Source organism: Penicillium pulvis, assembly GCF_028828015.1.
Source record: "Penicillium pulvis strain IBT 33274 chromosome Unknown contig_10_segment0_segment0, whole genome shotgun sequence".
In the NCBI taxonomy this organism is placed as follows: domain Eukaryota; kingdom Fungi; phylum Ascomycota; class Eurotiomycetes; order Eurotiales; family Aspergillaceae; genus Penicillium; species Penicillium pulvis.
Window position 1 is genome coordinate 1,646,220 of NW_026643071.1, and position 23,177 is coordinate 1,669,396.

Sequence of the window (23,177 nt, forward strand, 5' to 3'; positions counted from 1 at the left end):
AGAGTTAGATATAATCTAGTATATCTAAGATATAGTAAAGAAAAAGATATATACTAATATTAAAATAGTTATCATTAGATCTTAGTAACTAACTCTAAAATATAAGATAATAATTAGAAGAATATATAGGCTAAGAATTTATAGATATGATTTCCGAATTTAAGAAGAAATCTTTAATATAGTTATAAATTTTATTAATATCTAATAATAGAAGATATTTAAAGGAAATAATATTTAAGAGAAAACAAGACTCATTGAAGATAATAGGAAAGTAAAGAGAATAAACGTATTTTTAAAGAAATAAAAATACTATATATAAGGGAATAGAGTAAAGGTATTTCTTTCTATAAACTATATTTATAATATCTAAATCTAAGGGCTCTATTAGAGAAATTTAGTACGTTAAGTTATATTTAAGAAGAAATTATTTTACCAAGGAGAGCGTTTAAGTTTAAAATTAATAGGGGGGAAAGGATAACTAGGAACCTATTTTCTAGTAAAAAGAATATAATAATTAGGTAAACTAACGCTAAGGCCTAGAATTATAGAGAAGAAACTAATTTAGAGATAAGATATATAGAATATAATTAATAATAAATATTATTATATTAGTATTATACTAAGAAGAGTTTAATATTAATAATTTATTCTTTTTATTAAGCTATTAATTTAGTCTATAAATAAATACTATATATTTAAGATAAATAACTTATTTTAATTAAATATAATTAATTAAGGCGATTTATAATTAGTAAGTATATTCTTAACTAAGATTAAGACAATTTACTTCATATTTATTCTTTGAATAGTTAAGATTATATATAATCTATAGTTTCTTAGACATCTATAAGATCTATATTTTTATATATAATAAGTATCTAATAGGCTTATCTTATAACTATATATTATATTTATTAATATATATTTAGACTTTCTAATATAGCCCTAGAATAGAGAAGTAATATGTAATTCGCTCTACTATTTTTTTAATCCTTAGATATCCTTTAGTAAATTTATTATAATATTTCTAAACAATTTCTTCTTATATAAATATAAGAATATAGATTAGTCTATATATAAGTAATATATCTTTATCTAAGATTACCTTTCTATTTTTATTGTTAAGTATCTATTATCAGCCTTTATTCTTCTACTTCTCTAATCTATTATAACTATATATTATTCTATAATCTATTAGTAACTATAAGGATTTAGTAACTATATATTAGATTTCTATTCTTATGATTAATATAGCTTCTTTAAGTCCTTCTTATAATCTAAGTATTAGTTAAGTATATTTACTTAGCTATTTATTTTACTATTATTATATTAATTCTAAAGAGTTAAAATTATTTCATAATAATACTTTAAATAAGTTCTTTTATTAAGATATAGAATATAAGATTCTTATAGTCTAATTAACTAATACCTAGTACTTTACTACTTTAGGATATAGTCTAGACTTTAAATATTAATATTATAGTTAGTAATTCTTTATTATAAATATTATATTTAAGTTCTATTGATATTATTCTCTATATTTAGAAGATAATAGCCTTGGATTTATTGACTCTATTAATTTCTATATCCTAGATTATTTAAACCTTAAATACTTATAAGTTATCTCCTATAAAATTATATTTTAAACCCTTAGTATTTATTATTCTAACTATCATAGTTAAGAGCTCTATAAAAACCCATTTTAAAAGTTCCATATTAACCTATTTTACTACTATCTTAACCTTTAAAAATAAGCTATCTATAGTATTCTAACTTACCTACTACTATCTACCTTTCTATATACTACCCTAATCCCTATAGTATAGTATAGTATAGCTTGAATAGAAAATTTAAGGGTTTAAAAATATAGTCTTATAATATATATCTTATAAGTATCTCTTTCTCTATATACTAGAATACTAATATTTACTTATATAATACATACTAAAGCTAGTTAGAAGGGGGTCTTCAGAGCAATCCCCTATAAAGAATTGATTATATTATAAAGAACTTCTTCTAAATTACTAAATAACTCTTTAGCTTAATTATTTCATTTAGAAAGTATATTCTTATTTATTAATTAGTTTAATCTGATTATAGATTTTATAAACCTAAGGATAAGTTTCTAATAATAGTTATAAAATTCTATAATATTGTTAATCTTCTTCTCTCCTATACTAAATTAATTATTATTAATAATATATCCTTATAATCCTATTTCTCATATATAGTATTTATTCTTTCTAAGTTTGAGAGTTACTTTAGCTTTTTATAACTTTAAGAGTATTTTCTAAATATATTATTAATATTTCTTTAGAGTCTTTAAGAATATTAGAATATTATATAGATATATTACTATGAATATATTAAGATAATCTTTAAAATATTAAAAGTAAAGTATTAGAATAATACTAATATAAAACTTAGTTCAGAAGACTATCTTCTACTTATATCTTTATTTTAATATTAAAATAATTATATATCTTTATAATATTGAACTTTAAGAAATTCTTAGCTTTATAGATTTAATCTTAAATATCTTAGATTAAAATGGTAGATATTAGTTTCCTTTTATAATTAAGTTTAGATATTAATAGCCTATATAAAATTATAGACTTTTATTCTTTTTTGGTATAAATAGGATTAGATATCTTATTAATAATATTAAGTATTAAATATATTCTTTCTCTAAATTAGTTTTAATATACTCTTTGATATCTAAGATACTATTTTAGATAAATAGTAAATCTTTACATAGATTAATCTTATAATTATAAGGTCTATACCTTAGTAATTAGTCTATTAGTAATAGTAAAAATATATTTTAGAATTTATAATACTCTTTTAGTGATTCAAGTACTTCTTCTTTTATTATATAAAAGACTATTAATTCTTTATATATTATGATATATTCCCTAGGCCTATTATTTAATACACTGACTCTCTATTCTAGATTCTTAATAATAATTATCTTAATATATTCCTAATAATACTTATCCTTATATTGAGATTCTATATAGACTTTCTCTTTTTATCTATTTATCATTATTTCACGTATTTATTGTTATAGCTACTATTTTATACTATTCTAGTACTTTATATGACAATAGAGTTATAGTATTATAACTATGGTATTCTTTATATTATATTATATTTATTAATCAATATAATATTAAAACTAATAATCTTAAAGATTCTCTAATAATTAGTCTTTAGGGCTCTTTATTTAATCTAATAATAAATATACTCTTTAGTTTCTTCACTTATAGTATTTATAATCTTGAAATATATCTTAAGTTTATAAATTCCTATATATTCTTTAGTTTATTGATACTCTAATAATTTTAAGTAGAAAATTTACTTCTAATTTTGGATATATCTCTTATTATATAGCTATAAGCTAGTATTATTATCTATAGATCTATATTCCTCTTTCTTTATGAATAGGTTTATAATTTTCCTTATTATAATTGATACTTATATTCCATATAAGTTTCTTAAGAAGACTAATCTAAAATATAATTTCATATTTTCTTTAAGAGATTCTTAAGATATATAAGATATATTTAACGTAAGATTTCTAAGGTTTTAGATTCTATCCTTTATAATCTTATGAATCCTAAGATTATAGTTAGAAGTCTTAGATAGTATATTCGATTCCTTAAGGCTAATTAGGTCCCAGATTCTTAAATATCTTATACTCTTAGTCTTAAGATCTTATTCTTAGATCCTAGCGCTTGGATTATTAGATCCTAAGATTTAGTATTATTATAGTATCTATATTAAGTCTACTTTAACTCTGAACTTTAGTATTATTATTTTTCTAGTCTATATCTAGAAATTTACTCTTTATAGGGCTTAGTACTTTAGTCTATCTTTTAGTATTTAAAAGCCTTTTTATAATCCTATCTTAATAATAGATTATTTTATCTATAGTACTTTTATTAAAAATAATTTTAGTATAGATATTCTTTAGTAAGACTCTATTTATTAGCTCGAAATTCTACAATACAACGTGAACAAATCGCAACCAGTCATGGCCTCGTTTCTTAGGGATCGACGTGTGTAAGAAGCTAGCGTGATTGTAGTTTAAGAGCCGTGGAAGAACACCCTCTCGAACACCATACACTAACCTATATCCTCGCTCTTCTAGCTTATATATCTAAGCACGTCTAAACCCCCTAGTGTGTGCTTCTACGTATCCAAGAACCTCTACCCGGGCGAGTAGTCCTACACGCTCGTGGACCGTGATTACTAGATCTTGAAGCTCTAGAAGGCCTACGTTGATGGGAACTGGAGCGATCTCTTCGTGCATAATATATACAATCGATAAGGTATAGGCATGCTAGACAAGCTCCACTAGGAGCTCTCGAAGCGGAAAGAAGTAGAGCATATCATCGTGGGAGACTTTAACGCCCACCACCTAGTATAGGGTGGCCTAGGAGCGCTAGTAGACGTAGAATTGGAGGATCTTTTACTACTGGCTGACTAGTATAAGCTTAACTTGCTTACGGAGGCCGGTAGGCCTACGTGGGAGCGTGGAGGTATAGAATTAGTGATTAACTTAACGTGGATTAGCGAGGAGCTCGCTAGTCGACTGGTTAACTATAGGCGTGTAGACGATATTAAACACTAGTCTAACCACTATCTAATATAGACGACTCTCGACGTATAGACGCCGCTCTATAAGGCCCTAGAATGGCGAAATTGGAGCGCCATAGACGATAAGACCCTTATAGAATTTATCGAAAAGTATATTATATCACGAGACCTGACTTCCACCAGCGCGCAATATATAGAGCTTAAAACCCAGGCCTTTATACGCACTATATAAGCTATAATCGACGCCTCTATACTATAGGCTAAGCCCTCTATATAGTCGAACTCTAACTTTACCTAGGAGTATAGAGAAGTAGTTAAGACTATACGCTACCTCTATCGCTTATAGACTCGCTCGCACGATCCACTTAATAAGCTCCACTATAAGTAGGCCTAGAACGATAAGAACTGGCTTATTAAGGGCACGCTTAGTAAGGCCTACTAGAAGTATGTGTAGAAGGTTATAGAAGAGGGCCCCTATAGTATATAGAGATTAGTAAAGTAGGCGTGGAACTATAGCGGTATATACAAACGCGGGCTTATACCTATACTTTAAACCCATGATGGAGTAGTAGAGACCGTGGAGTAGAAAGTAGTAGCTTTTCAGCACGCTTTCTTCCTATAACCTCTAGAAGTAGATATAGTAGATATAGAAGGATATATATATCTAGAAAGCGTGGAATTTCTAGAGATTATACCCTATAAGATCCTAGAAGCTATATAAGCTACTCCTATAGGTAAGGCCCCTAGAGAAGACGCGATCCCGAACGCTCTCTAGTATAAGCTAATCAAAATTCCCATAGTAGCGGACACGCTCCACTAGCTCTTTAACGCGTATATATAGCTTAGGTATAATCTATTATACTTCTAACGCTCTATTACTATTATTTTATAGAAGGCCAGAGACCAAGACTACTAAGAAGCTAAGTTATACTAACTAGTTACTCTTCTTAATATAATTACTAAATTCCTTAAGTCTATTATCGTAAGACATATATCTTACGCTATAGAAGAGTATGGATTACTACTAAAAGGTTATCTTAGTAGAAGATAGGGTATCTCTATAGAGCACGCTATTTAAATCATAATAGATTAGATATATAGCGCGTGGGGAAGGGGCTCTATAGTCTCTCTTCTTATACTAGACGTATCTAGAGCATACAATAATATATTATACGCACGTCTACTCTATAATCTCTAAAAATAACGTCTCAGGTAGCTTATACCCTAGATCAAAGCATTTCTAACTAGTAGAAGCACGCGTATCTATATACTAGAGGGTATATTAGAGTATATTCCTACACTAACTAGTATCCTATAAGGATCTCCTCTTTTACTAATTCTCTATCTTCTCTATAATATAGATCTACTCAAAGACTACTAGACTAGAAGCGGAGATCTCTTTACTATAGGCTAGGTCGACGATATGGGTTTTATAGCGACTAGTAAGATAGAGTAGTAGACTATTCCTAAGCTCGAGAAAGCGTATAAGAAATCAGTAATCTAGGCACGCCGCCACGCCTCTGTTTTTAACCTAAAGAAGTATAATTTAATCTACTTCATACTACTAGAATAGAAATATAAAGGCTAGTCCTTTCTACTCATTAAAGGTTAAGATGGACTCTATAATATTATCTTTCTAGAGTAAGTAGTAAGATATCTTAGCTTTTAGCTCGATCTATAGCTTATATTTTTCCACTACCATAAAAAAGTAGTTATAAAAGGTAGCACGTCTATATAAGCACTACGAAGTCTAGTAGGATCTATATAGGGAGCGTCTACGCTAGCGATATAGAGGATATATTAAGCAGTGGTTATACTATAGATACTCTATAGTATATTAGTATGGTATTCTCCACTTATAATAGGTAAGGGGAGAGCGCGAGTGATTAGTAGCAAATTCGTAGTAATTTAGAAGCGCGTAGCGTGTCTGATTAGCGGAGCGTTTAAAACTAGTACTATAGAAGCACTAAATATCGAGCTCTACCTTCTACTAATTAGTATCTAGATAGAGCGTATCTCCACGGAGATAGCTCTTTAGATATATATAGGTCTAGTATATAGAATTCTATAGCTTATACTTTAGTAGCGCTCGCTATAGTAACGTTAACGTAGTGGATAGTCGCTAATAGAGGTATATACGTGGTAGAAGGGTAGATACTTAATAGCTCCCCTAGATACTTTATAGGGCGAATAGGAGAGCTAGCGAGTATATATCTAAGTACTATAGTAAGCACCTCTAGAAGTAATTATCCTAGAGCATAACGAAGCGGTAAAGACGCACTTAGAAATTAGTAAAGATTAAGGTAAATTACTAATATATATAGATAGAAGTAGAATCAAGGGGAAAGTAGGTACTACTATAGTAGTAGAAGCTATATATAAGCACCGCCACTACTAGATAGGTATAGAGTAAGACTTAATAGTCTACTCCATAGAGCTCTAGGCTATTAAGATAGCGATAGAGATTATATAAGCGCGCGTATAGCACGCTATAATCTTCTCTAATAGCTAAGCCACTCTCTAAGCGCTTCTCCGCCTATATATACCTTCTAGTTAGGTCTACCTCTATAGAGCTATTAAAAACCTTTAAAAACTCATAGAATAAGATATCTAGGTCGAGCTCTACTAGATCCCCGCCTATTAAGGGATTCTAGGTAACGAGCTTATAGATTAGCACGCGAAGTAGGCTATAAAAGCAAAGGTTCTAGGCCTATATAACTAGTATATTAAGCTCGTCGTAGTAGCGAGGCGAGGTATTTAGGAGCGGGCGAAGATCACATAGGAGGTAGCGTAGGAGAAGGAGAAGAAGGTTAGATAGGCGACGAAGTAACTAATTCTAGTGCCTACAAAGAAGGTCCTAGACTACTAGAAAGGCTAGAGAAAAGCGTTAGTATCTATTATACTTTAAATATAGCTTAATATTATCGGATTAAAACGTTACCTATAGAGAATTAGAGTCATAGACTCGCCTCGCTACGCGTGCGATCTCGGGTATTAGTAACTAAGACACGTACTCTTAGAGTGCCCCCTTTTTTAAAGATAAGCGTAGAGATATATAAGTAGCGCTTATATAAGCATATATATATATATCGCTCTCGTTCGACTAATTTATGTAGGAAAAGAACGCGGTTCTAGCGATCTCCGCCTTTATAGAAAAGACCTAACTTCTTAGGTAGTTTCACGCGGTTAATCCCGATATTATAGGATTTAAACCAGAGTAGTAATAACTAGAGTAAGAATAACTAGTATGATCTAATAGGTAGTATAGTAGTGGTAGATAAAATATGGATTATAGGAAGAAGGGCCAGGTCCCCTTTCTTCCCTTAAGAGGTAGAATGGCGTGGAAGCGGCTGACTAGCTAGGGAAAGGGTTATATATTTGGGGATAGCGTGTTATAGAGGTAGAAGTAAGGCGAAAGTAAGGGCAGAGTAAGAGAAGAAGAGGATATGGTAGTATGAGGGGTACTAGAAGTGGGAAGTGGGAGTGGAAGTGGGAGATGCGGCGAAACCGCGGAGGTATGTGGGGTGGAAAAATAAAGTTATGGGCGTAGTAGGTGCAACAATCTCGTGGGGAGTTTAGAAGATATAGCAGGCCTCCTAGATAAGCTAGAAACGAGCTGGACGCTAGTGGCCGTGTTACTAGGGTGGAGATTAACTTTCCTTTAACGTTCTTTCCTTTATTTTAACGTTCTTTATACTTAATTTTCTTAGATTATGGGTAACTAGGGGTAAAGTAGGTAAGCCCTAACCTCACCTCCATACATAATATATCTCGGGTATAGTACACTATTACCTCGCTACTGGGCAGGCCCAGTAGCACCCCTATATAGCGGCTATTACTAGAGGCAAGCTAGATCGGGCAAATGAATTCTACTACTACTACTACTATCTATTTATTAGCCTATTATTATTCTAGGTTCTTAAATTCTTCTAATTTCTTAGTCTATTATAGCTATTAAATAGTATATAGCTATTAGGGTCTATTATAGTCTTCTAACTCTTAAACATATCTAAGTTACTAGATTAGCTACTCTTTATTTTAGTAGTCTTTAATCTAGTATTCTAATTTTCTATATTTAAAATATAGATTATTATTTTTATATCTTTTCTATTTTTCTTTAAAGAGTCTTATTATTAAGCTTTATTAGTTATAGACTATAGTTATTTTATTTTAAAGCTCTATAGCTATAATATAAATAATATAATAATTAGGAATAGTTTCCTAATTTAGGATTTCTTATTATTACTTAATTTCTTTCTTTTCTTATTATTAATTAAAGTATTAATTATTTAATATTATTATTTAATTAACTTTTATAAGTTTATTCCTAATATGGGATTCTAGTCCTTCTAAATATTATATAAATGAGAATATAATCCTTCTATCTTAGTATAAGTTTTTATTTATATGAATTATATATTATATACTATAATAGAGATAATTTAGTATAATATAGCTAGTTTTTACTTAATATTAATGATTTTATTGATCTCCCTAAATATCTTATTAGGGTATATTATAAAGCTACTATATTTAGTAAAGATATTTATTATAGCTATACTCTCTTGGTTATATATATTCTTATAATATTTATATAGTTAGACTTTAAGCTAGCCAGCCCTAGGCTTATTTTCAAAGATAGATTAATAAAGAGATAACTCTAATTTCTTTATTAATTTACTATACTTGATTCATCTAGATATATTTATAGATTACTTATAAGGTGGAGTATTTATATATTATATAGTACTAACTAATTATAATAAGTAATACTTATAATAATTATATATATATTAAGGCTTATCTTTCTTTAAGTCTTATTTATAACTATATTATTATTATTATTTGGTCTTATATAGACTTAGGTCTATAAGGTAGACTCTTATTAAATAGTACTATATAATAATAAATAGTTAAGCTATACTTAGGATCTATATTAAGGAATAGGAGACTAAGTATATCTCTTTTAGTAAGGGATTTATGCTAAGTATAAAAAGATATAAAGCTAGAACTATAGATTCTAAGTAATAATATATACTTAGAAGTGAAGAACTAAATATAGACATAGTAAGAAATATCCTTATACATCTAATCCTTTTATTTAAGGTATTAGAATATATCTTATTATTATATTAGGTCTATTCTATCTAAATAGATTAGTTAGTGCTTAAGTACTAAGGGTTGGGCCTTATATATTTATATTCCTTTGAATATCTTTTTAACAAGATAGAGTATTTCCTATCATACAGATATAGCTAGTTTTAGCCTATTACTAAATATCCATTAGGACTAATGTCCTAGGGTTAAATTAGATTAGAGTGATAATATAAGTAGTATATAAGTATACTATATGTTGTAACATTGATAATAATATAATCACTAGAGAACTCTAGGGGTGTTCTTTTATGATCCTATTTCTATTATATGGCTTGTCTAATCAGTTACCTAAGCCTATTGAATTAACCTTTCTCTAGCTAGCTCTATTATATATAGGAACTATAGTATATACCTTATGCGCCTATTCTTAGGCTCTTCTATGGGCCTTCTTATAGATATACTATAACACTATCCTATAGTATAATAGAGTATTTGTTATAGTAGGTAAAAGGCTATATATAGTATAGGCGGTAAGTATAGCTAAATACTCTATGGGAACTATTAGTCTCTATTACTCTAGAGTATTATATACTAAGTAGGTCTATAATTTTAATATATAATAGGACTTAGTCTATATTAAGAAGTAAAATTTTAGAAGACTATGATTATATACTCTAGTCATTCTTTATATATATAAACGGCCGTTGGCTGGGATCCTGCAAGTAGGACGCCATATCCGAGGATGTTGCTAGAAGTTTATGAAAAAGGATCAAGGAAACACATCTACATGGGGGAAGCGTTATGAACAGGATAGCCCATGATAATGGTATCGTAAGTCTGCGTCACGTATCAATAGACCATCCATGTGATTAATCCAATTCTGAATCAATGGCAAAGCTTTCGGGCTAGTGGGTCTAATATTCGACACTACAAATGACCCTTCCGTCGAGATGACCCCCGGGTGGATCTTGATGTCCAAACGCCATTGAGCTATTAGACAGGCTTTGATATAGGTCAACTCGGGATCTGAAGGATGCTACGTAGACAATAGGCGTCGTTGAAAGGACCTCAGTCCCTGAAGATGACGGGAGCTTGGTTCTGCCAACCATCACGCCTCACAGCTCAATACGGCGCTCCACGAAGGCCGAGCTGGAGCTTTGAATCCGCGAATCATGCCCAAGCCCGACTTGCAAGTGTTGTAACACTCTAAAAAAAGTTATACTTGAACGATAATCGCAATCCACTTAGTGGTTTATCGGAATACAGCCGGAGAGGAGTACAGACCAGGGGGCAGCGCCGTGCTAAGGCTCAAACCACCCCGAGATATTACTTCTCCAAAAAGACAAAGCTGCAGCTTATATCTCAGCCGACGAACACTCTTTGCATGTTTTGACTAGCTAGACCGGTTCGTGAAGTCATCATCGGAATGACTGTGTTGTTAAAGCGTCCACACTGCCAGAGTAGATGCGCGTGGATTGACGCAATTCCAGATTGCAGAGAAAACAGGGCACGGCCCTTCAACTACTCAAAAAGGGCTTGTTAGGATTGAGCTGGTGATTTCGTGTCGGGCGTCAATATCCACACGCCTTCTTTAGCGAACTCGGTGTGGACATCACCACATTAGCCAAATATATCCTGCGCGGTCTAGGCATGCTGATGACCTTCGTCGATTGTTTCTAACAACCACCGGGATTGTCAAAGAGCCAGGATCAGATGTGTAATATCTGACACAAGAATATAAGGCATGCATGACGCTACGCTAAAACTATCTCAATTCTGTTGCTCACGAAGTTTGACACATCCTCGCATGAGAAGGTCGAGAAAGAAGCCCCTAATGCCCGGCAAAATATGCGAACTTGAAGACAAGTAAAACAAGACTACCAAGATCTCCCGAAGCAATCAAATTCAGTCAACGATATGCGAAATTTGTTATTTTGGAGATAACTGAGGTCAGCCTCCGTACAAAAGCAAACAGTAGGCCGAATTCTTCACCTTCTGGCGCGTGCCTTTATGCTCTGTGGCATCTTTGGTATGGGTATTATTCCGAATAAGAAAATCGTTTAATCTGGATGTTCTCTTGCCCTTGCTCTGAGATGCAATGGTGGATTCCGTAGGAATCTTGACGTACATATTAAGGTTAGTGGGGCCGGACCTAGTGCAACCCCCGCATTTCCCCATTTCCCCTATGAGGTCACGAGTCACGCTACTCTTTCACGCTTAAATCACGCTGCTTAGTCGCACTACTCTTCACTTGAGCATCTATCCTCCAAGCTATACCAATCTACCCACAAGTAAGGTGCTCTATGGCTCTTCTTGATTGATACTGACCACTCAGTGACTCGTTCTCACAAAATTAATGATCGGGACCACCCAGCCGATGGCATTATGGCTCCACCCCATGAGCAACTTCCGCGGTATTTTGGAAAGTCAGGCCCTACTGATGCCGATCCACGCAAGACTAAGAAGGATGGAGGTGGAAAAGGTAATTGGTGAGTGATAAACACATTCTTGATATAAGAAACGTGTGCCTAAACAAAATCTCGCTGTTAGGGGTCGCTCTGGAGATGAATCACAGGACTGTGGTTATACTTTCACCAATGCCCGGCGTCGTTCGAATAGCAGCACCCAAGGCCTCACCGATTTTAGAACGAAATTTGAGACGGTTGAGCCTGAGCCTGTTTTTGAGGAGCAGCTCCATGATACACCTGATGTGACTGGTGTGAATGAAAGTGCAGCAACCAAAGTAGAGTCTACCAGCAGCAGCAACGACAGTGAGACAGACCAGGGAGGAATCAAATATTAAGGCTAAATTCGAGCCTCTATCGAGAACCATGCACCCTAAATCCTGCCACATGATGAGACCAGAATGGCGATTGAGATAATCACTGAAGTTGGATTTAGCGCATGTCCTCTACATCCTTAGTGTCAAAAACCCAATAGCATCCAATTTACTACAAATATAGAAAACTTGCAAGTGAGATTTAGTTCATTGGTATGTAATACAAACGGGTCACGCATTCAGCACACTGGGTTAAGCCCATTTCACATTGTTAACCTCAAACCCATATAATCCGTGCCTTAGGAGTCCACAGCCTGTGGACCACCCAGATTAGAACTCTCAATTGGAGCAAAACTCCTAGAGGACGGTAGACTCATAACAGAGGATAGAAGATTCTGAAACCAGAAGTCTAGCTTCCCTGTTTGGATGTAATTTTGGAGCAAATCATTCTCTCGCTCCAAGTCAACTACCACCCGAGCTCTTTGCTCGGGGCGAAAGCGTGAGACGAGAATGTCAGATTCCGAATCCGCCATGAGCACATCGGCTGGAGAAAGAGGCTTGTACAGGGATTGAGGACCTGCCTCGGCATGCTCTATAGATAGTGTTAGGCCGAGAGTGGTGACAGGACGCCAGTGTGACTTACCAGCTAGACATGAATATAACGTGTGATAGAGAGCAGTGGAACTAGCGGCGCTACTAAAATCTCCATTGGATTCTTCGGCTGCTTTCCCACGAGCTTTCCAATCATCTTTGATCATGCACCGTCGCCAAATCAGCTTTCGCAATGCCGAAACATATGATGGATCTCGTTGAGCATGGCGACTGTGGTCCAGCACCCGGAGAGCATGATAGAACTCCCGACCACGAAGCTCGCTATCTCCCTCTTCAGAGAGCTGATCAGAAGAGCTCACCAGAGTCAGCATATCAATCAACCCGTCGGCGCCGACAATTCTCCTGCTCACTAAGGCAGAGAAAATCTCGCCAAGTATTTCGTGGAGGGAAGGGCGATCGTCCTTCAGGTGGCCCCCGAAGTAATCTAGTGCCAGCTCTGCCTCGGCCTTCTGGTCAATTGCACCTTCCAGAGCCGGTTGAACGTGGACCTGGAGAAGTTCCTGTACTTCATCGACTTCACTGTAATCATCGAGGCGTTTGATGTCCTCCTGCAACGCAGACCCATGATTGCCGGATGGCATATCTTCAAGTGAAGCTAATCTGCCGAGCTTCGCTAAGGAGACTTGAACGCGATGACACCATAACTGCTTCTCGCTATCGATGGCTAGATTTTCCAGACAGACTGCGGCGGTTTCGTAATCATCCTCACCGTTCACATCATTGATCCAACTTAGCTTAGAATAAGCTGGCGTGGTTCGTAGGAAACGAGTTATGGATGGTTGGTATTTTCGCATCGAGAGCAACGCTCCCGGGTGACCCATCGAGATTTGCCGTGAGAAATACGCATCCGCCCACGAGTCACCAAATTTTTCGAAATACTGCGAGATTCGATGCGCGACATCCGCCTCACTCTGTGCCGAGGCTGGGGTATCAGTGGAGACATCCTGGCTCGGCTGGCTTTTCACCTGATCTTGTAGTTCGATGATGAGCTCAACCAGAGCAGACATGTCCCGAAACCGCTCCGCCAAACCGAGGGCATCCTGAAGGTGGCCAATCCCGGCCAGCTTGAAAAGTTGCCATTTGCGTTCCTTCACGTGCGCCTGCTCGATCGATAGACTTTCGTCTGCCAATTTTGGATCCTGTTGAGCAGTAAGCCAGCGGGTTCGTTCCCGGTGCATTTGACCAAGGATTCGGAGATGGCGGGCACTGTTTTCGGCAATCTTTTTCAGAGTTTGACCGTCAGGAGCATCTGCGCTTGCTGTCTTCTGCTGAATCCAAGCGCGACAGCTGTCTAACTCCCAGTCGAGTAGATGGCCTGTCTCAGTATAGCCCACTGCTCTAGATGTCCAGGGCTCGGGAAGATCTTCATAACCATCAGCGAGGACACCGTCCTCCAGAAAATCATCGCCAAGCCCATAGGAAGAAGCATGTAGATCACGGAAATTGTACGCTGTTTCCATGATTGCAAGAAGCACCTCGCTAGCTTGGAGGATCTGTTCAGACAATTTCCGCGCCTGTTTCGAGGAATTACCACGGCGAGGCTTGATTGCATTTTTGATCCACGGGATAATATGCTCCATCTGGAAAGAGTCTCGAAGGAACCAATGACGGGTGGGATCTGTCGTTTCGCCCTGTTGGGCATTCGCGGGGCGTGTCTTGAATTTGTCGTTCATGGAGTCGATGACATGGCTGATAAAGGGGCTCTCTTCTCCGGACCGGAAGGTGTTTTCCAGAGCACACATGGCTCTTTGGGCAGCAAGCTTCTCTGCTCCCCATAGCAGCTCCCACCTGGCAGGGCGACTTAAAGGGTTGCCTTTTTGCCCCAACAATGACGCAAGATCATCTAGAGCTTTCGCTCTCAGGCGCAAATTTTCGTCAGTTGAGATTGATGTGTTAGGGATGAACCGCGATTCTGATCGAAGAAGGTCCCCGCAGATCTCAAGCGAGGCTTGTTCAATTTCATCTGTAGAAAAGCCTAGCCCACCGTCACCAACCAGATCTAATGGATTCTTCGCCATTGTTCCAAAGAATATTGCCTGCTCAAGTTTGTGCTTCGCACTGAGCTGACCCTCATCCACCCGGTTGCCTGTTGGGTACTGGGGGGCCATATTCACACGAACAATACCGAAGTTTCGAACCATCATGACGCACGAAGCGCGACCATGCCCTTCTGAGACGTCATCTGCACCGTATCCCAGAATTTCATGGTCTGTGCCAGATTGGAGGTGAATGGTATCCTGGAAAGGCAGGGGAAGTGCATCTGAGTCCAGAAGCAGTTGGGCACTTGGCGTCTCCTGTATGACGCTTGTCAGCGATAAGACAACAAGTGATTGTCCTATCAATATGAAAGCGACGGCTTCAGATTTCGAAACCAATATCCTCGGTTTAAATTCATCTCGTAGAGCCGGCATGCTGTTCAGATCCACAGCAAGAGTGGATAACACTTGCGACTCGTTTCCGGTCAAGTGCAGCTCAACAACGAAAACTTTCTTGGCCTCCAGCCATTGTGCGGAGCTTACCACCAGAAATAGTCGCCATGATTCATCTGAGTCCTGGGGGCTCAGCTCATCCGAAGATTGTTGGTTAGAGTATGCAAAGTCCATGACCTTCAGATCAGGCTCCCCCACCAACTTTCCAGCATCCTGTGACAGGACTGGAAGCGCAGAAATAATGTCATCTTTGACATCATATTTCTTCTTCAGAGCATTTCCATGATTCCAATGGGTATCCCATATCTCCACAAGACCGGCTGAAGTGGCGATAATCACATCACGTTGGCCTCGCTGGCGAGATGCACCCGCGCGCACAGCTGTAACCTCTTTTCTCCAGTAGCCCCCTCCCAAAACACTCTTGATCCCCCCGAGAAATCCTCCTCCTGCAATACCCGTTGCACTCCTCAAGAAATTCACGAAGACAGAAGGTTTCCCTTGTGAGTCTCTGAGAGTTATATGAGCGGCACGCCCAGATGAAAATGTTGCAATGATCCCCGAAGGCTCGCAATTCATAATCTCAGAAGCATATTCGCCAGACAGAAGACCGGGTATAGACCCTTGAATTCCATTCTGTCTCTGCCGTGACAGCCCTAGCGTTGCAGCACCGGATACCGTTTCCCAGTAGATTATTTTCCCTGTTGACGGGATAATGACCAAGAGTCCCGGATACTCCCCTGTGGCAGCGGAGAGAAGGACACCCAGCGGCACAGGCCCACTGGGCTCTCTGCATGATTCAGGGATAGATACTGAGAATGTTTCCGAAGGTGATGGCGCTGAAGTTGGGACAGAATAAGGCCATACAACTGCGTGTGAGTGTGTCAAGGCGAGTGCATAATCTTGACCAGTTGCAAAAAAGCATTTCAACGGTTCTGTACCGTAATTCAAGAAGTCAGTTGAATTTTTCAGATACAGTTATATTAGTAGATCAATGATTACCTGACTGGGAGCTCCGAATCTGATCAGGCAACGCTGGGAGTTGATCGACAGTGTAGTAATCTGTGCTCGACTAGATCGGGGAAACAGGTCAGTGTCTGATCATCGCATGGATGCGAATGAATCAAAAAAAGCTCTGAAAGCGAAGAGTTAATCAAGACAAGGGCATTGACTTACCAACACAATTGTTCCTTCAAGATCGTTGTTGGGCTCCTCGGTTGGCTTCATGCCTCGGATTGGGAGGTGCAAATCGCCATCCGGATGATCACTGAGTGAAAACGAGGTAGCCGAGTCAACTATCTCTCTTCCACTTTCATGTTCCACAATACCGGACGGCGAGTTCTCTTCCTGGCGCAACGCGGAGCGTTGTCTCTTCGCTTTTGGTGGCTTGACCGAGTCGTCGGAGCTCGTGCGCGGGCGCCTTCGAGGGTTTCGTGATGTTGATTTAGGGACGAACATGTTGAGATAATTGCGCACCTGTTCACTTTCAATGAGGTGGCCAGAGGCCAAAGGAAGAGTAGTGGAATGCGCTCAAGTTGATAAGTGGAAAAGCGAGGACCAACAACAAAAGATGAGCCGCGCTGTAAGGAAGGCGGTGTGCTTAACCTGAGATTACAACGCGTTGGTTACACACCGCCTTCCTCCTCATTCCATCGGGCCGACCCACCATAGGTCTCTTACAGTACAAAGCACCGCCGGGTGCACTACTTAAAGGTCCCGAGATACTGCAAATATTGTTTCTATGATTAGTATACCAAGTAGCAGCTTTCTGTCACCAAGGGGGAAAAAATAACTAGGATGATATAAGCCAATCATAGGTTTCACATGGTACTGTTCACATGATTCTGTCTTGTCACTCTTTCGGGCCATCTTCCGCTTGGAGTACCTAACAATTCCCTGAATTTAGAGCAATATAAACGGACAAAATACACTCCAAGTATGCTGTACATAGGCCCATTTGCATGAATACTGTATCATTGTTCAAGTGCTGATATACCAAAATTCAAGCTCGGGCCTAATTGTGCCGATACAGTAGCGTGGGCGGGACGCGAAATCTACTCACGTGAACCAACGATTCCCCCTCCACGTCGGCATTCGGATAAGAGCTTCTGTGACTCCGCGTTATTGACTCTCCACAAAGACTATCTGTACAAATATGCCCATGTGCTATGTGGGTCAAAATATGACGAAGGTTGGGGTTGCCGTGTACGCAGTTTAGCAAGAATGGCCCCGGTTGTGACACGTCCCTTACACCAGGCCCTGGTCGGGGGTTCGACGGTAGCCGTGAGGTGGAGCACTGCCATTCAACCTTCGAGCCTCAAGAGAGGATTGAATACAGCTCTCTTTTTCCCAGGTTTGCATATCCATCTTCTAGTCAGATTGACAACCTAGCCTAACCTTGTTCTATAGGGCATGGTGTCCAACGAGTGGGGATGGCCAATACTTGGATGAGCCACTTCCCTAGGACCACAACTAAACACCTGGATGAGATGGATTCTATTCTTGGCTTCAAGCTATCCCAAGTCATCTGCGATGGTCCCAATTCAAGACTTAATCAAACCCAGAATGCACAGCCAGCAGTGATGGCAGTCTCCGTGCTCATCCTCCGCATTCTAGAGGATGAATTCAACTTCGACATTGGCTCTCGGGTCGATGTCACTTTAGGCCACAGCTTGGGGGAGTTTGCGGCATTGGTCGCCTCCCGCCATCTCCAATTTCCCGACGCACTTCGATTGGTCCGTCGTCGGGCGAAGGTGATGGCTCAGTGCACCAGGCGAATGGTCGAACAATCAGGTGATAGCTATGGTATGGTGGCACTTATCTGTGAACCCGATCATCTGGAAAGTTTGCTCCGCACCGTTAATGATTTCTTGGGCCTGGGGGCATCCCACCTCGATGATACCGGCCACCCGCCCATTCGACAGGTGATGGTGGCCAACATCAATTCACCCAATCAAATTGTACTCAGCGGCAGTATTGAAAGGATCCGAGTCCTCCTTGTGCAGCTTCGCCAGTTTGGAGGACATGATCCTCGCGCGGTGAGGCTCAATAGTGATAGTCCTTTCCACAGTCCGGTCATGCTTCCTGCCGCGGAGGATATGAAGATTGCAATGCAAGAGGTGGATATCACCTTCCCCGGCATTGTCCCCTGCATTTCCAATGTCTCCGCACTGCCCTTCAAATCCAAGCAGGATTTGAAACATCTTTTGTCAAGGCAATGTATTGATACGGTGCGATGGTGGGAAAGCATCCGATATCTCCATCAGAATAAAGGAGTCCAGCGTTGGATCGGTATTGGGCCGGGTAAAGTTGGCCGAAATTTGGTTGGCAAGGAGGTCGGAAGAGTCAACACCAAGGGCGGTGGTGTTTGGGCTGTCTGCAACCCTAAGGAAATGGAAGAAACCCTCAAAGCTTTGGAGCAAACTGAACCTGAAGCCTACTGCATCTGAGCTATCCACATATACCCAGCTCAAATAACACATCTGATATTAGGCTTGAAGCCAAGCCAAGCCAAGCCAAGCTTAGAAGCAGACAGGGTGTTCTCAGGCTTAATCAGGAGGGAGCAACAATTGATACTGCATGAGAAGCAGGCATCTATAACCTGGAGAGCTAGTCACCTAGTCAATCTGGATTCTTCCTTTATATAGGAATCCCCTAGAATATGTACATTACATTACACAATCTGTAAAGCATTTCACATCAAATAATGATAAATTATCAAAGCAATCGTAAGATGAAACTTCATTGGTATCATTGTGACTTTCCGCACCCATGCATTCGCCATACCTCCTTATCTTCTTTCCTCTAGGCAGCTGGGAGATGTATGTTTGGACGGTTGATCCCGGCGGCAGCATTGCTGCAGTCCTTTCCAAATTTGAGACACTTCCAATCCTTATGGCATTATACTCCAGCCCCAGGCACCCATGTTTCACCTATGCGCTTAACATCCGCTATAAATTTTGAATTGGAAATTGAATGGCAGGAGGAGGCTGACCCGGCCGTCACCCCTGGCGTAGGGACGTGGTCATCTGGCGAGTAAAATGGGTTCTGAAGCAGCTGAATATATGCGCTCTGTAGGGCCCGAAATGCCTAGTCCGGAAAAGTCAGCCCATGCTTTGGGACATTAGATTACATATTGCAACATACTGGCTTGAGATCCGAGTCTCTAAGGCCACTGACTGCAGGGCCAACCAGTCTTGCACTGGTAGCCTCGGGACCAAAGAGATCTACGATGATCAAAAGCTTCACACCCGTGGTTGTAAGCCAGCCATAGGCAGCCAATCTTTCGTCGATGGCGTGAAGGAGGCCGAGATCCTGGTCAATGGAGGTTTGCTTCCGCCGAATCTCAAAGATATCGAGGCAGGAATTGAGTAAGAATGAGAATTCAATCATCGCGTCGGAATAAGGTGGGAATAGAGCGATATGAAGGGGGTTGTCCTGTGGCCACCATTCAACACAGTATTAGCAATATGCAACTGACTTTGGGAGAAATGACCCGAGCCTACGACGTACAGCTTTTCCAATCACCCCAATGCAGGCTATTCTGGGACCAGCCATCCTGCAAATTAAATCTACATCCAGTCCCGTGATGTAGGAGAGCGAAGTTGGGTTGAGCTGTTATCTCCCTATCAGCGTAGTCTCGCCGCGGGGAAGGCAGCTTGTAAGTGAAAGGAGTGGTTTCCCGGCAATTCAGGCCACAGTCAGGCCACAGTCAGGCCACAGTCCAAACAGGCCAATCACTGAGTTGTCAAATGCCTTTACTATCGTCTCACCGCTCTGACAGTACTGTCACGTTATTTTGACTAGCAACCAATGATACCGCGGATTAATGCTTATGTCACTATGCAAGACCATACCGATACCTGCGTCATTCTTAGTGTTCCCTCTCAAATCCGGCAAAAGTCCTCCCTTAAAACAAGAGAACGCCCGCCACCTGTGAAGCTCCTGGGCCCTATCGTCTTTGACTCTCCACTCACACGATGCTTCCCATGGCCAGACCCGCCTTTACTGGCGCATTAAGTATATGATCCTTCACGCTTGAGTCTCTTGAATTCTGTTGCTGATTGTCAACCCAGCGCGTCCTCGGCTAGCGCTATGCCTTCGCCCGCAGCCTATTGCCGCCCTGTCGACCTCGGCCGTGAAATCAGCAACTGCTCTTGAGCGCCAGTCATCAGCAGGTCAGCCACTTTCTGCATCGGGCAAGGTGCGGGCTGAGGTGCCTTTGGCTAGTCAAGAGAAGAAGGAGGGTGCCATGCAATATGTCCTGTATGTGCGCCCCATCCCGGACCCGTGGCCTACTACTGACTTTGCTTTCCTCTCTTTATAGGACCACACTTGACCAGGTTGCCAATTGGGCCCGCCAGAGCTCTTTGTGGCCCATGACCTTCGGTCTTGCCTGCTGCGCCGTCGAGATGATGCACCTCTCCACCCCTCGTTACGACCAAGATCGTCTGGGTATCATCTTCCGAGCCTCCCCGCGACAGTCCGATGTGATGATTGTGGCCGGTACATTGACCAACAAGATGGCCCCTGCCCTCCGACAAGTTTACGATCAGATGCCTGACCCCCGGTGGGTGATCAGTATGGGCAGCTGCGCCAACGGTGGTGGCTACTACCACTACAGCTACTCGGTGGTTCGAGGTTGCGATCGTATTGTGCCCGTGGATGTTTACGTTCCTGGATGTATGTCTTCTTTACTTCCTTCCTTCTGAACATGTCTAATCAAATACAGGCCCCCCAACTTCCGAGGCACTGATGTATGGCATTTTCCAGCTGCAGAAGAAAATGAGACATACTCGTATCACCCGCATGTGGTACCGTCGTTAAGTTTTCCCGTAATGTGTGATTTTCTTTTCTCTGCTTGAACCATCATGCACGGTGGACTCTTAAAATTCATTCAGCCATCGTGGAGTCTGTGTGTCTTATTCCTGTGTATATCAAATCTTCGGTCTGGGTTGTGACCCTTCAATTCCTTCAATATTTTACGGTGCTGTACTCTTTGTAGAACGTGCAAGGATATACCGATGATCAAGGATGATGGATTCCGTGATATGCAGCAGGATCTTTCTATAGACTACTCTATCATCTCATGGACGGTCAATCCAAACTACCCGGATCTTGACCTCCTGCAGTGTAGGATATCTTTTCTTTTCTTTTCTTTTCTTTTCTTTTCTTTTCTTTGGGTGGGAACTTGTTCTCTATTTTCACATATGAATACCTTCGACTAGCGTTCCTCAGTAGTAACATCGATGTTTTTTTTTTTTTTTTTTTTTGGTTTTTTTTGTAGTTTATTTCCTATTTTCACAGATCGGCATGGTTGACTTCCAAATCGTCTTTCTACTTAACCGTTGACCATGACACCGCCATTGGGATGTAGACACTGTCCGGAGATATAGCTACTGTCTTGGCTTGCAAGGAAAACAAAGCAAGTCCCAACCTCACTAGGCTGCCCAGGGCGGCCAATTGGCACCGCGTGGAATTGTTCCATTGCAGCAGTCTGCATCGTGGATGGGATCAGTGGAGTCCAGACTAGAAGACCAGTCAGCATGCTACTCTATTTCCCTGTTAGGGCCACTTACTTGGCCCTGGGCAGACACAATTGACACGAATGCCTTTCTTGACTTGTTGATTCGACAGAGCTCTCGTGAATGCTACAATTGCCCCCTTAGTAGAGGTGTAGTCAAGCAGATCTCCCCGGCCGATATATGGATTGACCGAGGCACAATTTATGATCGTGGATCCGGGCTTCATATGAGGAAGGGAGTATTTCGACAGATAGAAGAAAGAGTGGATGTTGGTGTCGAAGCTCTTTTCCCACTGCTCCCTATTGAAGTTGTAAGCAAAAAGTCCCAATTGCTGCACAAATTGCCATGAAGTTCCTCACTCATCGAGTTCACTGATATCGCTCAACATGTCTTGAAAGGCGGCATTGTTGACTAGAATATCGATGCCACCCATAGTCCGAAGAGCTGTGTCAACAATTTTCTGGCAGTTTTCTTTTTTGCGAATGTCGATGGCAAGGCAGTGACATTGACGACCGGCTTCTTCAACTTTCTTCTTTGTCTCCTGTGCATCCTTCTCTTCCTCCGGCAAGTAAACTATCAGGCTTGATGCACCTTCCATTGCGAAAAGAATGGCTGTGGCTCGTCCAATGCCCGAGTCTCCACCTGTGATAATGGCCTTCTTTCCTTCGAGTTTGCCCGCGGCCTTGTAGAGTTGATAGCCGCCGTCCTCGGTCGGAATATGGGACGAAACAGGTTTTGGATCTTCCATGTCAGCTTGCAGCCCTGGCTTTGTCAGGTGCTGGATTGGGATTTTGTGTCCTGGTTGAAATTTTCGATGAGGACTTAGTTGATAATCCGTTCACGTTCTTGACCTTTCCTCACCTGGCTGAAACTGGGACTTAGACCCGCTCGCCGGCCTTTCCGTATATTGGGCGACTGGAGGCATTGTGGAGAATAGGCTGATCGAATATGTCCGTACCAGTGAACTAATCAAAGTTCAAAGAAAAGTAATAGAAGATATTTGGATGAGCTATGTCGGGGAATTCCTTGAACAGGCTGCTATTTTAACCCAGGTTAGTAGCTGGCCCCGTCACCATGACGCCGTCGGCCCTTGAGCCATATTTCCGTGAAGCCAGATCCAGACCCACCGAATGAGCT

General features: G+C 39.8%; 6 protein-coding genes across 6 annotated transcripts; 3 read left to right on the plus strand and 3 right to left on the minus strand.

The window, feature by feature from the left end:
• Positions 1-11,997: 11,997 nt before the first annotated feature.
• N7503_000637 (uncharacterized protein) lies at positions 11,998-12,502 on the plus strand (the record flags this gene model as incomplete). The annotated part of the gene is made up of 2 exons (XM_057060198.1): positions 11,998-12,188; positions 12,250-12,502. Coding segments are annotated over 2 exons (444 nt in total), but the record flags the coding sequence as incomplete, so codon positions are not given.
• A 275-nt stretch (positions 12,503-12,777) lies between these two features.
• Positions 12,778-16,974, minus strand: N7503_000638 (putative nuclear pore complex subunit Nup133; the record flags this gene model as incomplete). The annotated part of the gene is made up of 3 exons (XM_057060199.1): positions 12,778-16,451; positions 16,519-16,588; positions 16,693-16,974. 3 exons carry the CDS (start codon positions 16,972-16,974, stop codon positions 12,778-12,780), a joined length of 4,026 nt encoding a protein of 1,341 aa, XP_056927122.1.
• A 670-nt stretch (positions 16,975-17,644) lies between these two features.
• On the plus strand, positions 17,645-19,081 carry N7503_000639 (ACP S-malonyltransferase). The gene is made up of 2 exons (XM_057060200.1): positions 17,645-17,869; positions 17,926-19,081. The coding sequence occupies exons 1-2, from the start codon at positions 17,740-17,742 to the stop codon at positions 18,963-18,965; spliced, it is 1,170 nt and encodes a 389-aa protein (XP_056927123.1). The 5' UTR covers positions 17,645-17,739; the 3' UTR covers positions 18,966-19,081.
• Positions 19,082-19,416: 335 nt separating this feature from the next.
• N7503_000640 (uncharacterized protein) lies at positions 19,417-20,073 on the minus strand (the record flags this gene model as incomplete). The annotated part of the gene is made up of 3 exons (XM_057060201.1): positions 19,417-19,605; positions 19,663-19,953; positions 20,029-20,073. The coding sequence occupies 3 exons, from the start codon at positions 20,071-20,073 to the stop codon at positions 19,417-19,419; spliced, it is 525 nt and encodes a 174-aa protein (XP_056927124.1).
• A 347-nt stretch (positions 20,074-20,420) lies between these two features.
• On the plus strand, positions 20,421-21,513 carry N7503_000641 (NuoB/complex I 20 kDa subunit family protein). The gene is made up of 4 exons (XM_057060202.1): positions 20,421-20,535; positions 20,592-20,781; positions 20,843-21,198; positions 21,248-21,513. The coding sequence occupies exons 1-4, from the start codon at positions 20,496-20,498 to the stop codon at positions 21,340-21,342; spliced, it is 681 nt and encodes a 226-aa protein (XP_056927125.1). The 5' UTR covers positions 20,421-20,495; the 3' UTR covers positions 21,343-21,513.
• Positions 21,514-21,856: 343 nt separating this feature from the next.
• On the minus strand, positions 21,857-22,965 carry N7503_000642 (oxidoreductase, short-chain dehydrogenase/reductase family; the record flags this gene model as incomplete). The annotated part of the gene is made up of 4 exons (XM_057060203.1): positions 21,857-22,044; positions 22,095-22,339; positions 22,400-22,838; positions 22,902-22,965. 4 exons carry the CDS (start codon positions 22,963-22,965, stop codon positions 21,857-21,859), a joined length of 936 nt encoding a protein of 311 aa, XP_056927126.1.
• Between the last annotated feature and the right edge of the window lie 212 nt (positions 22,966-23,177).

Bases quoted from the DNA above. Each gene is read 5' to 3' on its own strand.
- N7503_000641 (XM_057060202.1), top strand. From the start codon at position 20,496: ATGCTTCCCATGGCCAGACCCGCCTTTACTGGCGCATTAA. The intron at 20,536-20,591 runs GTATATGATCCT...TTGTCAACCCAG, and splicing joins CGCCTTTACTGGCGCATTAA to CGCGTCCTCGGCTAGCGCTA. The intron at 21,199-21,247 runs GTATGTCTTCTT...AATCAAATACAG, and splicing joins GGATGTTTACGTTCCTGGAT to GCCCCCCAACTTCCGAGGCA.
- N7503_000639 (XM_057060200.1), top strand. From the start codon at position 17,740: ATGGCCCCGGTTGTGACACGTCCCTTACACCAGGCCCTGGTCGGGGGT. The intron at 17,870-17,925 runs GTTTGCATATCC...CTTGTTCTATAG, and splicing joins TACAGCTCTCTTTTTCCCAG to GGCATGGTGTCCAACGAGTG.